General features: G+C 44.7%; 1 protein-coding gene across 6 annotated transcripts in view; it reads right to left on the minus strand.

The window, feature by feature from the left end:
- Epn2 (epsin 2) overlaps positions 1 to 15,119 on the minus strand; it is a 65,008-nt gene that overhangs the window by 28,085 nt on the left and 21,804 nt on the right. For all 6 annotated transcript variants that reach the window (XM_057774318.1, XM_057774317.1, XM_057774316.1 and 3 more), the window contains exon 2: positions 1,065 to 1,825. In XM_057774318.1, the coding sequence (XP_057630301.1) occupies positions 1,065 to 1,659 (595 nt within the window). In that variant the 5' untranslated portion in view covers positions 1,660 to 1,825. The remainder of the gene's footprint in view (positions 1 to 1,064; positions 1,826 to 15,119) is intronic.

The following is a 15,119-nucleotide window of genomic DNA, read 5'->3' on the forward strand; positions in this document are numbered from 1 at the left end:
AGTGCTGGCAAGTAGCAAAACTATTAAGAACGAAAAGTGTTCTGCCATAGAAGTCATGCACATAACACATACCTGTCACCCAGCACTCTGGAGGTTGCAGAAGGAAGACAGCAAGTTTGCAGTCAGCCTGACTACATAGGGAAACCCACTCTCAGAAAACAAAAACAAAAAAGGTTCTGTTATGCTGACATTATATACTAATCCCAAAGGTATTGTTTTGGAAACCTGTTTCTGCTGCCAGAAGATAAAGCTTATGCATACAAGGACTACCTGAGCCACCTTTCTCTCGAGTTCAGGGTCCTCAGTGGCTGACCAGCCCTAAGAACAGAGGATAAACATTGTGCCTTGGATCACTTCCTGGCAGAGCCCAGGAGTTCCAGCTGGATCAGAAACCAAACACCATTTCCTCTCCCTGAAACCTCTTCTGAATGTAGGACAAAGATCCAAAGTGATCCATCACATACAATCAGAACATACATCAGTCCTGTGCAGTGCAGACCCAGCCACGCAACCAAATCAAATTCCAGACTCTTTTCCACACGTGAGGATGTCTTGCTGATGCTGAGCTATGGAGTGTTCCTCTATAGGTGAAACAGAGACATCCATCCTCAACACTCTGAAATAATGAACCATAATGGTAAACACCAAGCCATTTCAGAGACCTGCAACTCAGTGAAAAGACACTGAGTCTAAGATCCAGAAGCGCAAGCTTGTTTCCTCCTGGCTACCAGGTATTTGGCTCCCTACAGGTCAGGGCAGGACAACTGCTTTGAGGACAGACATTCTTAGACCAAAAAAAAAGTCTGGTGAGGCTGTCCATAGAGCCCACTTTCTCCCAAGAACCTAAGAAGCATGGGCACAACTTTGCCTAAGACCCACAGAGCAGCCTGGGGACCAAAAAAGCCCCTTTGTGACTAACTCAATCTAGATCAAAGAAACTGTCACCTGGGTGGTCAGAAGCTGAAAACTGAGGACAGAATGGAACCTTGTGACAGCCACTACTTTCTCAACACCAGCACCTACACTCAGAACTTGAGCAAAGGTGGGGTACTTTAGTTACTCACAGCCATGGTAGGAGGCCGGTGAGCCCCCAGCCTTGCCATACTCCTGCTCCGAGTAGCTAGTAGAAAGGTTGGGCTGGCTGGAGCCACGGCCGAAGGTAATCTGGTTGCTGCCCACGCCAGTGGCCACCTGAGCCATGCGCTCTTTGGTTTTGAGAGCCTGGATCCTCTCAGTCTTCAATCGCTCCTCATCTTTGAGGAGAGCAACCAGCTGCTTTGATTTCTCTCGCACATTGATACCCTGATCTTTGCCATCACGGTCAATGTACTGGAAGTCCTTCAGAGTCTGAATGGCAAAGATGTTCTCACGGCACTGCTGGGCTACCCGCTCAGAACCAGTTTTGATAAGGTAGTCCAGCAGTGTCAGGGCCTTGTACACATGCCGCCAGTTCTTCCCATGGTCATTAAGTCGCTTCCAAACCATGCTCATGATCTCTGAAAAAGCCACTACATTGTAGGTCAGGTCAGCAATCTCAGTCATCAGAGAGCTAGATGGGCCCCACGGGTCATTGGAGGTGGCTTCCCGAACTTTGATTTCAGCCTCTGAGTAATTGTTCACAATGTTTTTCATCTGCCGTCTGATAGATGAAGTTGTCATTTTTATCTTTTGTCAGAAATGTAAAGCCCTTCAAGAGAAACTTTTCTTTCCCCTGAGTCTGCACTCTAGGAAGAGCTTCAGTGGCGTAATGCAGGGGGAACAGAAAGATGTTCAACAGTCATTTCCTCCTCCAAATCCTCAGGTCCCAGAAGCTGCAAGCCATGCCCTAGAAAGAAAAAGGAAACACGATGCTTTGATAAGAACACTGGTGATGAGAGCCCAACACAAGATGTATGAGAACACACACCCTAGTTCCATGGATGCAATGCATCCATCCTCCTTTCGAAGCTAAATGACACATGCTAAATAAACCTTAAACTCAAGTTTAAACCTTAAACAAACATGGTGACATTGTTCCATCTCTCTCTCTCTCTCTCTCTCTCTCTCTCTCTCTCTCTCTCTCTCTCTCTTTTTTTTTTTTTGGTTTTTCAAGACAGGGTTTCTCTGTGGCTTTGGAGCCTGTCCTGGAACTAGCTCTTGTAGACCAGGCTGGTCTCGAACTCACAGAGATCCACCTGCCTCTGCCTCCCGAGTGCTGGGATTAAAGGCGTGCGCCACCACCGCCCGGCTCATTGTTCCATCTCTTAAGGCTTTCAGTGGAGTGTTACTTTGCAGACTATATGTTCACTACCAACCAAAAGCCAAATGTAGAAAACTCAGGGTATTGAGGAAGATGTATGTCCTTTGGTGCTGGATACTGAACTCTGGGCTACACGCAACTCACCACTGAGATGCACTGTCATCCAGTCCTGAGAGTTTTTTACATGTGGGGGCAAGAAAGTTTCATTTCAAGAATATCTTAAGACTAAAGTGCCTGTCCATGCCTTTAAAATTGGGTTTTGGTTCACAAGCCCCTAACTGCCTGAAAAATTCTCCTTAACCATTTCTCTGTGACCCTAAGTGCGAATTAATGAAGTACCGACGGCTCTTCAGAGCAAAGCTAACGACCTACAACACCACTGCCTAACATCACCCACCTACCCCAGCTTTCAGGAGCCAAGCACGCGATCAGGGTCAAGCCTAACCCCTCATCTCAGAGGAGAAGCAGAGACCCAGAGCTAAAGTCACAGGCTCCAACCACATTCATCTCCTTTCCTCTTCCAGACAAGAAAGAGCTAGAGCAAGGTCCACAACTCCAGCATGAGGCACTGGTCCTAGAATACATTGACCACAGTCTATTCCATTCCCAGTGACTACCCAGCATCTAGCACCCAACATGGAATAAACAATGAATGATACCACTTAGAAACAGTATTCCTGTCCTCAAGGTCACAACTAAGCAGGAGATAGTTTCCTCATTAGTGAGATTTAAAAAATAAAAATAAAAAAAAACCCAAACCCCCTTTAATCCCAGCATTCAGGAGGCAAAGGCAGGTGGATCTCTGAGTTTGAGGTCAGTCTGGTCTATAGGAGCTAGTTCCAGGACAGCTAAGGCTGTTAGAAACCTAAACCCAGAAGATTCCCAGGACAACTGAAAACTGAAGGGGAAGCAAGGGCTCTAACCAGCCCGCTACAGTTGCTCAGTCCCTGTGGCCTGTTGTCTAAGAGATGGTTCTTGCCATTACAGATGTAAAACACGCACTATAGAGACTTACAGTTGGCTGCCTACTGCAACAGACTAGGACCTTCCTCCCTACACATCCTCATGCAGCCCAGAGCCTGGCATCTGCATGGACCTTCCTCTCCCTGGATTGCTGTGGTGTTTCTGTCAGAGAAACACCAGACATTCCTAGCTTCCTTCTCCAAGACTCAAGCAGGCAATGGGTACATCAAAAATAGGCAAACGAAAAGGAGACACAGAGCATACAGCAACATGGAGTAAGAAGAAAACAACTCAAAGCTTCAGGTGCCTTCTCTGCTCACTCAAATATGCTGAGGAGTCTGTCTCTGCCTGAGGCCACAGCACAGGCTTTTTCTGACAGCTGGCATGTTCTGCCTCTCTACCATCTGGTCAATTCACATGAATCACTAAAATTTATCAGAAGACAGATAAAATCTCTGTGACTATAAAATCAGAGTGACTGTACATTTGATTTAATTAGGTCTTTCACTCACAATGTGAAAAATTGCAAAAGAAGGATAATCCTCACAAAAGGAAAAAAGAAACCCCTGATTTTCAATGAGCATTTCTCAGCTTAACCAGCTGTGTCAAAGTCAGTAGTCCTGTTCAGATATACTTAATGTCCGGAACTCTGAGGTGTGCCACTCGATTTGGGACCCAGCAAACATGCCTAGCCTATCTTAGAGAACCAGGTTTAATTTCCAGGATCCACATGACAACCCAGGGAACCTGAAGGCCTCTTCTAGTCTCTGTAGGTACCAGACGTGTGTGTGTGTGTCCCCATACATACAAACATACACACACACATGGGCAAAACAATAAAAAATAAAAGTAAATCTTTAAGTTAGGTGGCAGCAGCTTACACCTTTAAAACCAGCACTTGGGGAGGCAGAGGCAGGCAAATTTTTGAGCTAGAAGCCAGTTTGGTCTACAGAGTGACTCCCAGGACAGTCAGAGCTGAATAGTGAGACCCTATTTCAAAAAACATTAAGTAACAAATAAATCTTTAAAGAAGTTTCTCAAGCATGTGAAATAACCAGTTATAACCAAACCAAATGGATAAAATTCCAACCCACAATAAAGCTGAACTCACCAACTGTTCTGGAGAGTCATACCATAAACAGTACGAACGTCAGGCCTGAGGCTAAAGTTCAGTGGCACAGGTTATTTAACCCACCCTGGGTTCTATCTCTCATTCAATACAAAGAAAGAAATGGGGGCATGGGGAAAAATGGAACTGAAGTTACTAAGGAAGCTAAGAAGCAGAGATCTGAGTGTCTGAGACCAGCCTTGGCTACATAATAAGATTTAAACTATTTGAGGAAGGAAAACAAAAAGGGAAAAAAAAGCGTTCAGACTATGGGAGTTTTAAAGGCTCCAGCACTATCTTGTAAGTAACAGAAGGGTACGTATACCCTTTTCTACACAGACAGGCAATCTTGTTAAGTCCAAATTGTTCTCAAGTTCACAATTCCCCTGACAGGCAATCTTGTTAAGTCCAAATTGTTCTCAAGTTCACAATTCCCCTGCCTCAGCCTCCCAAATTACATATGCTATCACACTTGGCTGATTAATACTTTCTAGCCTGGAACTGAAATATGCAAGCTTTACATGTGAAGCAAGCATCCCCAACTACCTTGGAAAGTTATCAATCAGTCTTCTTTGGGAAGTAGACAGAAGGAGGACAGGGACAGAGGTGGGGCCAATCAGAGCACTGGAAACCAGAATGAACTACCTAGAGATCTCTGAATAGGACTTCAAACTAGTAGAAAACCAAGAATGGTACTAAACGTCTGGAAGCCATGACAAGGCCAGAACCAGAGGCTATCAAAGACAGAAGACACAAGAGAAAACAAGGAGGCATTGCTGTTCTTTATTTTTTAAATACTGAGTCAATATCTAAGAAATTCGCAAAAGCACTTTTTTTGTTTGTTTCTTGTATGTGTCAAATCAAAGGAAAGCAAATTTTAGAGGCTTAAACAAATGTCATTATTCTTTAAGGAAAGGAGGGCACAAGTCAAGACGTCATGTGAATCCCTGGGTCTGCAGTGCCCTGACTGCTCAGCTGCACCAGAAGTACTTTGTACTCTACAGTGGGGCACACTGTAAGCAAACCTGAGAACACACAAAGGGAAAGCCTGAGTGAGGCCGCAAATAGAAGCCTCACTTAGAGCCACGCTGGACTCTCAGCCCCTAATCCCGGGCTGACATCAAGAGAACTTGGTACTCCCCAAGAATGCAGCACAGCCAACAAAAGTGGGGGCTACCTACTCTTGCAAATGGCCTGACAGGAAACAAAATAATCACTATATCACATCTGTGAAGACTGGGAAGGCAGAGTCTGACGTGTTTGAAAACTAGTCAGAATTCAAGTGACAGTGGGAGTTTAAAAAAAAAAAACTGAATTAAAAACTCCAAGGTTAGAATGATGTATCTGGAAGCAAAAATAATCCCATAAAAACGTGCATATTGAGCCGGGCAGTGGTGGTGCACGCCTTTAATCCCAGCACTCAGGAGGCAGAGGCAAGCAGATCTGTGAGTTTGAGGTCAGACTGGTCTACAAAAGCTAGTTCCAGGAACCAAAAGCTACAGAGAAACCCTGTCTCGAAAACTAAAAAAAAAAAAAAAAAAAAAAAAAAAAACACAAACAAACAAAAAAACGTGCATATTTGTGCAGCTGGGTAAGGAAACGCCTTCCAACCTAGAACTGCTTAGCTCTAGCAAGGGACCTGTCAAAAATAGGGGCTGGAGTGATGGCTTAGCAGTTAAGAATGCTAGCTGTTCCAGAGCCCCAGCACACATAAGGTAGCCCAAAACCACCTGTGTGTAGCTCCAATTCTAGGGACTTACATATCCCCTCTGGCCTCCATGGACGCCATACGTGCATGCAGGCAAAACACGCATAACATTAAATAAATAGATAAAAACAGTCCCGAGACTCTCTACCATCAGTTGACACCAAAGCAGCTCTGTGGGTTACTATTATCAAGAACCCATACCTACTGAGGGACACACTTAACACCTATCTGTCAACACTCCCTCCCCAAACCTAGCAGGCACACATTCCACAATGACCCTGGCAATCCAGGCACAATCTCATTTCTAGATTGAGAATCCTTGCCTCAGATGAAAATTCAAACTGGGGCTTAGCAGCCTTCTGTGACTTTACACATACTTCATCTCTCTAAAAGCATCTGACAGCCTGTGAAGTGGGTATGCCTACATTTCCACCAGTATCATGGCAATGTGGTCCACATAGCCTATTTTCCAGAAGTTCCTGGAAACCTATTCAAAATCTTAAAGCAGAAGCTGGGGAGCAGAAGGCACACTGAAGGGAAGACAGTGTGCCGATGGCCATGTGAGTACAGAAACAGGAAAGAGGTGTAACTGGTGATCCTTAATTAACTGGCTATCTCCTGTACAGGAAGTCCATAAGAGGAAAAACCTATGTCTTCTTCAGAGACAAGTACCATGGTGTCCCTACAAGGAGGGTGCTGAGACCACACAGCTCATGTGACGGAGCCAAGCAAGCCCTCCAGAGGACAACAGCCCAGTCAGAACAATATGGACAGTGCCACATTCTTTTCAACAGTGATCATTTTAGTCTGAAGAGAAAGAGCTATTGTGGCTCTGCCTCAGCCAGGCTAGCTTTAACTTAAAGCCTCATAAACTGCTGCTCACACAGAAGAAACAAGTAAAAAAGGGAAAGTTCTTTATTCCTCTCACAACACGAAAAAACAGTGGAATTCAGCCCCAAAGAAATATCCTCTTCCCTAAAAGAACCTACCCACCTTCATTCTAGTAATTTCCTTGTTAAAAAGGTCAAATGTTACATCCATGGTATGAAGGTGGGCTTCAGGAAACCTTTACATTCCTAAATTTAAAAGGTCCAGGGGGAGGACAGATATGTCTGGGCTGGTCGATGGTGGGGCAGCGTTCTAAATTTCCCTTCATAGAACCAAAGGGTATCAGTCCACCTACACCAACACGGAGGGCTGACTGAGCAGGAAGACCCAAGCCCCATGTGGCTCAGCATCATACTTCAGGCAGGCAGGAGGTCCTCCCACAAGAACCAGACAGCATCCCTGAGGATCTAACAAAAAGAGCAGACAGGCACCACACTGCCTCCTGTGATTTCCATGTCCATAACTCTTCAAAAAACAGAAATCCAAAACAAACATATACATGAAGGCTTTTTTTTTTCTCTTCAATAGCAGGCTCTGTTTAGCCTTTAGGAAGAGAGCTTAGTGGACAGAACTTACACAATCATGAACTGGGTCCAGAGACCTGGCTGGAGTTGTTGCTGTTGATCCAGAGGATGAATATGATGAGCTGTGCCTCCCACTGGAGTAAAGGATAAAACACCCTGACCCCTGCACAAAAGGGCCCCATAAACAAGCCTCAACAAGAAACAAATTCTTTTATCTCAGGCCTATCTACCTCCCTAGATTCAAGAGTAGTTTTGCAAATAACCAAATCATGGGCAGTGTTATTAAAATCATGTAAAAAGGCATGCCAGATGGCGTGATGGAGAGCCAGGAGAAGAAGGTGGGAAACAAGAGACCACGACTAAAGGCTGCACTGGCCCAGCAGCTCCAAGAAGGCTAAGGCCCAATAGTTCTTGACCCTAAAACAATGGGATTAGACCAGATGCTCTCTGCTAAACCTTTGGCGAGGCAATGGATCTTTCTGTTGGTCCAGAGGCTCCCTGTGGGGCAAAGAGTGGATTTCTGCCTTCTATAAGCACAAAGCTCAAAACCTCACTCTTCCAGGCCAGCCTAGTCTAACAAGTAGATTCCAGGACAGGCAAGGCTACACAGAGAAACCCTATGCGGGGGGAGGAAGAGGGACAGACAAAGAGGCAGGATGGAATTCCTCCAAGAATATAATCACAAACTCTCCATTTGTAGCATGTTATGGACCAGGGACAACTGCCCAAACCATACACACCTGGACAGCCTCTTCACCTACGGGTAAGGCTGTAGATGGCCAATATTCATACTTCCACAATTGCTAAGTCAAGACGCTTGAGAAAATGCAGAGCAGCCTGGGAAAGTCTTAAGTTCCCATGCTTTTGTGCTTAATTTAGACCTTGTTGGTGACTGGTTGGTGCTAGTCTTTAGCTGTCGGCATCTCCTGAGGAGCCAGGAGGAGGAAGCAGTATGGGTAAGAAGTAGAACCCTCAGCCACATGTCACAGTGGCTTCTGGCCTCTCAGTGATTTCACACCTTTCCCAAAGGTAGTGGGTGTCTGCCCAATTAAGGAAAATGAGTGCTTGGCTCCCTGCAATCCTGAAACTAGTACTTCTTGGGGTCAGCTTAGCCTCTGCCCAGAATGCTGTGAGAAAGGGATGGATTCCTGTGGGTGCCAAGGGAGTTACTTCTACAGGCTGCTGGCACTGGTGGCTGGCATCCCAAGCCTGCAGTTGGCTATGTGCCCCACTTCAGCAGTACTTTGAGCAAGAGGCAGAGACAGGGCGGGGACTCTCCTTACCAAGCTTAAAAGACCTCAAGAAGCCATTCAAAACAAAGCGCTCTGGGGAATGTCAGGTCTGCAGGTGGCTCTTCTGGTGCTACCTGTAACACTCTTCTTCCAGCCCTTTCCTCAATCACTAAACAATACCCTGTCATCCAGAGAAACCTCCCTGCTAGGCAGGCTCCATTAACTGTTTCCTCAACCATCTTCATCCTTCTCAGTTCCCACTGGTCTCACTCCCTATCATTTAAATGTTAGCTGAATAGGGCTCCCTCAAAAAACTTCTCAAGCCGGGCGGTGGTGGCGCACGCCTTTAATCCCAGCACTTGGGAGGCAGAGACAGGCGAATCTCTGTGAGTTCGAGACCAGCCTGGTCTACAAGAGCTAGTTCCAGGACAGGCTCCAAAGCCACAGAGAAACCCTGTCTCGAAAAACCAAAAAAAAAAAAAAAAAAAAAAAAAAAAAACAAACAAAAAAACTTCTCTTCAATGTGACATCCCCCCTACACACACACACACACACACACACACACACACACTAACCCTCTCTTTGGTTTTGAGACAGGGTTTCTCTGTAACCCTGGTTGTCCTGGAATTCAATTTGTAGGCCAGGTTGTCCTCAAACTCAAGATCTGCCTGACTCAAGGTATGCACCACAGACTCAGCATCACTTGCCATTGTCTTGTTCCCAGACTGCTGACCCCATCCCCTCCTCTAACCAGAGTGATGACAGAGCCCCACCTGTCTCTACAACACTGTCTCTCAGTGCCTTCTAGTACAACACCTGGTACCTCAATCTCAGTTAGTGACCAACAAAGACGCCAAAAGAAAGTCTAGAGTCTACAGTACTCTGCAGACTCAGGTACCCCGAGTTGGCACTGACACAGTGCTCCCACCTTCTGCTTCTCCCTCACTCAGTTTGGCCCCTCTGAACTGCTGCGATGCTCAAAGTCAAACACCTGCTACACCCTGTCTCAGGATCTGGACCTGGAGTCACTCTGTACCTTCCTAGCCTACCCGCGGCAGTCCTGCTGGCTGGTCAGTCTGGGCAACATACACTGGCTCAGCCAGACAGTTTTTCCTCCCACAATAGAATCTACTTCTTGCTATGTGGCCTAAGGGCAATGAAGTTCCTAGCTTCTCTAGCTAACAAAAGCAATACCAGTTGCTGCTGAATGCAGCTAGCAAATGACAAGTATCCAAAGAACTCTTCCCTCCCGTGGGCCATAGACACGTGTGTCACAAGGAGGTATTCAGCAGATCCTGAGGACACTTGGCAGACCTGGAAATTTCTCCCTCGAAGGAAGAAGGAGGCAATCTGGAAATATTTCTTCCCAGACCCAGTCTGGAACACTCTCTTCATCCTGACTGCTCTCTAAAGGGGCAGTCAACAAAACTAGAAGAGTTCTAGAAAGCAGAAGGACTAAGCAGAAGCTATGAGCACTTACTACCCACCAGGAGCTGTTCCAAGGCACTGTAGGTATCTACCCTTTAATCTTCATAATCCTGTATGAGGGAATTATCTCATCTCCATGAAAAATGGAGAGGAAGTCAACTCATAAAAAGGGTAAATAGGGGCTGGAGAGATGGCTCAGAGGTTAAGAGCACTGGCTGCTCGTCCAGAGGTCCTGAGTTCAATTCCCAGCAACCACATGGTGGCTCACAACCATCTATGAGATCTGGTGCCCTCTTCTGGTAGGTAGGCATACATGCAGACAAAATACTGCATACATAATAAATAAGTTAGAAAAGGAAAGGAAAAGGAAAGGAAAAGGAAAAGGAAAAGGAAAGGAAAGGAAAGGAAAGGAAAGGAAAGGAAAGGAAAGGAAAGGAAAGGAAAGGAAAGGAATGGAAAGGAAAGGAAAGGAAAGGAAAGGAAAGGAAAGGAAAGGAAAGGAAAATAATTAGCCCCAAACTATACTGCCACCAGTGACAGGACCAGCATAAAATCTCCAATCTCAGGTTTCTGGTCCTCCCTCCCTCCCCACCTCTCTCTTCTAAGACAGCATTCCTCTGTGTAGCCCTGGATGTCCTAGAACTCTGTAGACCCAATTCTGTAGACCAGGCTGACTTCGAACTCAAGAGATCCACCTGCCTCTGCCTCCCCCCCCGTCCCCCACGCCTGGCTTTCTAGTCTCATCTTTTTTTACTGCTTTAGACAAACCCACCAATCAATAGTCTTAGAACTTTCTCCTGGTTAACTCTGAACTGAAGGACAGGAAAGACAGTCCTGTCTGGGTGTTTTGGAGGCTGGCTGGTAAGCAACTGTTTCCTGGCTAGACCGGATTAGGACCAGGAATTCCCAGATCCATCCAGTGCAGTCAGCACTGGAAAAGCTCTGCCCCTATTCAGAGAACACCTTCCTCTGAAGCACATCAGGTCAGACTACAACACAGCTGGGTCTCAGACCACCACACACTCTAAACACAACCAAAAATGTTTTCTTTTTTTCCAGGACAGCCATGGCAGCACCAACCTGGCCAAGAACATCCTGAGTCTGAGGTCAGGATGCTATCTACTGAGATCATGGTTTAAAAATACATAAAAATTTTCCCCCTAAACTTACATCCTTAGGAAACGATTCTTTGGCTGTTCTGATTATCTTCCCCTAAAGCACTCACCTGGACGGTGAGGACCTGAGAAGTACACATGGCTCCTATAAAGTAGCCTTTGTTGTCATGCCACCTCCTGCGGAGTCTGCATGATCTCTCATGTAGGCTGTGGCACAAGCTTCAAGGAAAATGCCGTGCTTCCTACACTGGAGCCCTTGCACTTTTGGCATTACCTGCTTATGTTCTAATGAATATAGTCTGGTTTCTTCTGGAAGGGAAGATAGTATGTTTAAGTTTCCAGAGTCGACTGATGAGACATTGCCATACACAGAAATATATGATGCTAATGGAAGAAGATGGGATAACATTGAAGGCAAAAAGGTTTCCAGGTTTAATCTGGTGTTTAGTAAATGAAGAAAAAAGGCAAACTTAATTAAGCAATTAAGACTGATTCAACAAAAATGGGATAAGGATAGAGAAGAGAAATGCCTGTAACTTCGAGATTGGTTTTGGGGAAGGTTTAAAAAGGAGTTAGAAATATGGAGAAGAAAAGAAGTCCTTCTGCATAAATTGCTGAAATATAAAAAGACTGGAGACTGTGTGACTGTTAACCACAACTACTTGCCCTTAGCTCAAAATGCCATAAACTCATAGCCTAGATAAAGATTTATATCAAAACTAATGCCAAGCCATGTCTAGCATGACCAACCACAGACTCAGACCAGGGACATCTGTCTGATAAAAATCTTTTCTCATGTATCTGATATAATGATTCTAAGAATAATCTGTATCACATGAAAAAATAATACATGCTGTTAAGCAATCATTTCTGTATAAAGGATGAGCCTCATGCCTAATAAAGACGCATTCAGATGCAATTTCTTTGAGTCCTGTGTATGTCATTCGCTGACTCCTTACCCACTTACTCCTGAGACCCTGTTCCGTCAGTTCCAGTGCCCCAGCTGAGCTGGTCCACAGCACTTTGTCATCTAAACATTACAGAAAAACAGGAAGCTTCCAGATACTGGAAGGTAAACTTCCCTTCCTGGTAGTCTATTGCTGTTCAGCACTGACTGATGTGTTGGCGTGCGTGCGTATGTGTCTGTGTCTAAGCCAAAGGACAACTTTAAGTGTCAGCTCTCTCTCCTTCCACCAACTAGTTCCAAGATTTCAGACTGTCAGAGTTGGGGACAAATGCATCTTACTTGCTTAGCCATCTCATCGGCCCTTAATTTTTTTTCTTTTTATTCTTCTAGAGACAGGGTCTTACTATGTAGAACAGGCTGGCCTCAAACAGAAGAGATCTGCCTCTGCCTTCTGAGTGCTGGAATTAGAGGTTTGTGACATCATACACGGTCTGCCTTCCTTACTCTCAAATATCAGCACTGGTAGACCCAGGAAAGGAGAGAACAAACACCTATGTCTTCTTGCTGCTTTTTTGATTACATAATGTTCTATTAGGTATGCTGGGTATGAACAAGAGATTATGGGCAAACCAGGTGTACAACACAAAGCAAGTGAGCCCTGGGGCACCATGGCCCACAAGGGCTGAAGGATAGATCAAAGAAAGACCTGCTTCCCTACCCAATTCTCCACCTTGAAGCAAACAGCTTGGGGTCTGGGTCTTCAGTCCCTTGCTTTACTTACTTACTTTATTATTTGTATGCATGAGTGTACAGGCACACATGCAAGGCACACATGGAGGTCAAAGGACAACTTTTTGGAGTTGTTTCTTTCCTTCTACCATTACATGGCCTCCAGATTATCAGGCTTGTTATGCAGCCTTTACTGGCTGAATTATCTTGATAAATATGCTTTTTTTTTTTTTAAAAAAAAAAAAAAGAGCTCAGTGGTGGTGGCCCACGCCTTTAATCTCTGTAAATCCGAGGTCAGTCTGATCTACAGAGTGAGTTCCAGCACAACCAAGCTACACAGAGAAACCCTATCTTGGGAGGGAAAGGGTAGGGTGTACTTTGTCACAGAGACTAATCTCAAATGTCTGTGCTCAAGCTAGATTCTTCAGTAGTTTGGACTATATATGTGGGCAGCCCCCACCGTGGATATGTCTAGTCCCTCTTTGGTTTTATTATAACAACAACTATACATGACACTGCAAGCCTAAACAACCACTTATTTGTGTCCAAACTTCATCCCATCATTCCATACAAGGTACAGCTCAACCACCTTCAAGCAATTTGTGAGTCTAACATCATGCAGCAGCGGTGTACACACTCCACTTCTGTCTCTGCTGTCAGCACAGCACTGTAGCATACATGTATCTCAAGGCACATCTATGCTGAACGTTACAGAGGCACGTTCCCAGAACTGTTCAATCCTAAGGTCAAAGTGCTTTTTGCACTGTATTTTAAACTACTTTCAGTTGATAGTAAATGACAGACACCTTCCACAGTGGAAGGCAAGGCCACTAAATACAAGGGATTTCAGAACATGTAAGATACGCCTTTTTTCTGGGTTGAGGGCAGCATCCCCACACAAGACAACACACTTAAGTGAGTACTCCAGACAAATGGTGAGCAGACAAGCAGGCAGGGCTTCAAGTACCAGCTTGTGGCCCTGACCAGGAGAAAGGAGACTGAGCCAAGTCTCATGGAAAAAGAAGGGATCATTAGCAAGGCATGGAGATGGTGGTGGAGGAAGCCAGCAAACTAGCATGCCACAAAACAAGCCCCCAGCACCCCCACCAAGCAGGCTAGCCAGTACGGGTTTACCAGCCTGCTATTCACCTTCAAGACACTTGTCATTTCCTCCCCTAATAGTGCCAATTGCTAACAGTGAGTCTTACCCACATTGGGCCCTCTTAGAAATGAAAACCTATTACTGCTTAATATTTGACTTTTGTAAAAGATTTTTTTTTATATGTAGACATGTTTGCCTACATGTACATACCTATACCACACAAATACTTACTGCTCTGAGGTTAGAAAGGATATCAGGTAATCTGAAACTAAAGTTACAGACAGGTCTGTGCTGCCATGTGGAAGCTAGGAACTGAAGCCAGGTCGTCTGCAGCAAGTACTCTTAACCACCGAGCCATCTCTCTAGCTGTGATTTTCTTTACTAAATAACTTGCTTTAAGATGTCCATTTTGAGTAACAACATAAATGAAATCAGTTATCATCACTATGGTACGGAAAGGTAGTGTTTTTATTGATATGACTCACACAGCAGAAAACTCACCACCCTAAAGCACAAACTCAGTTTTGTTTCTAGATTATTTATAATTAGTGAAAGCAACACTACCTAATTTCAGATCATTTTCTTCTTCCTCAAATCTCCTGGATTCACTACTTGTTGTTGCTCTCTGCTCCCTCCAGAGTACCTAGCAACTACAATTTATTTCCTGTCTCTATGTATTTGCTTGTTTATGGTTATTTCATAGATATAAATGAAATTAGACAATATATGGCCTTGTATGTCTGTTTTTTTTTTATTCAGCATTCTATTTTCAAGACTCATGTAGTCAGGTGTGGTAACACACACCTTTAATCTCAGCACTTGGGAGACAGAGGCAAAAGGATCTCTGTGAATTCAAGGACAGCCTGATCTATACCACAAGTTCCAGGACAGTCAAGACTACAGATACCTCATCCCCCAAAAAGTAAAGACACATCCATGCTGCATCAGTTAACCATTCTATTTTACGACTTAATGACTCGCTGTTACACGGATGTACCACATTTTCTTTATCTATTCACCAGCTGATCAACATTTGGGGCTACTATGAACAATGCTGCTATGAACATCTACCTATATTTTTTCCCTTCTGGATATACTATAAAGGGTAGCACTGCTTAGTCCCTATATTTACTATTTACCTCTGAGGAACCCAAGTACGGGTGTATTTTTAAGATA

This window comes from Chionomys nivalis, chromosome 7, assembly GCF_950005125.1.
Source record: "Chionomys nivalis chromosome 7, mChiNiv1.1, whole genome shotgun sequence".
Classification (NCBI taxonomy): Eukaryota; Metazoa; Chordata; class Mammalia; order Rodentia; family Cricetidae; genus Chionomys; species Chionomys nivalis.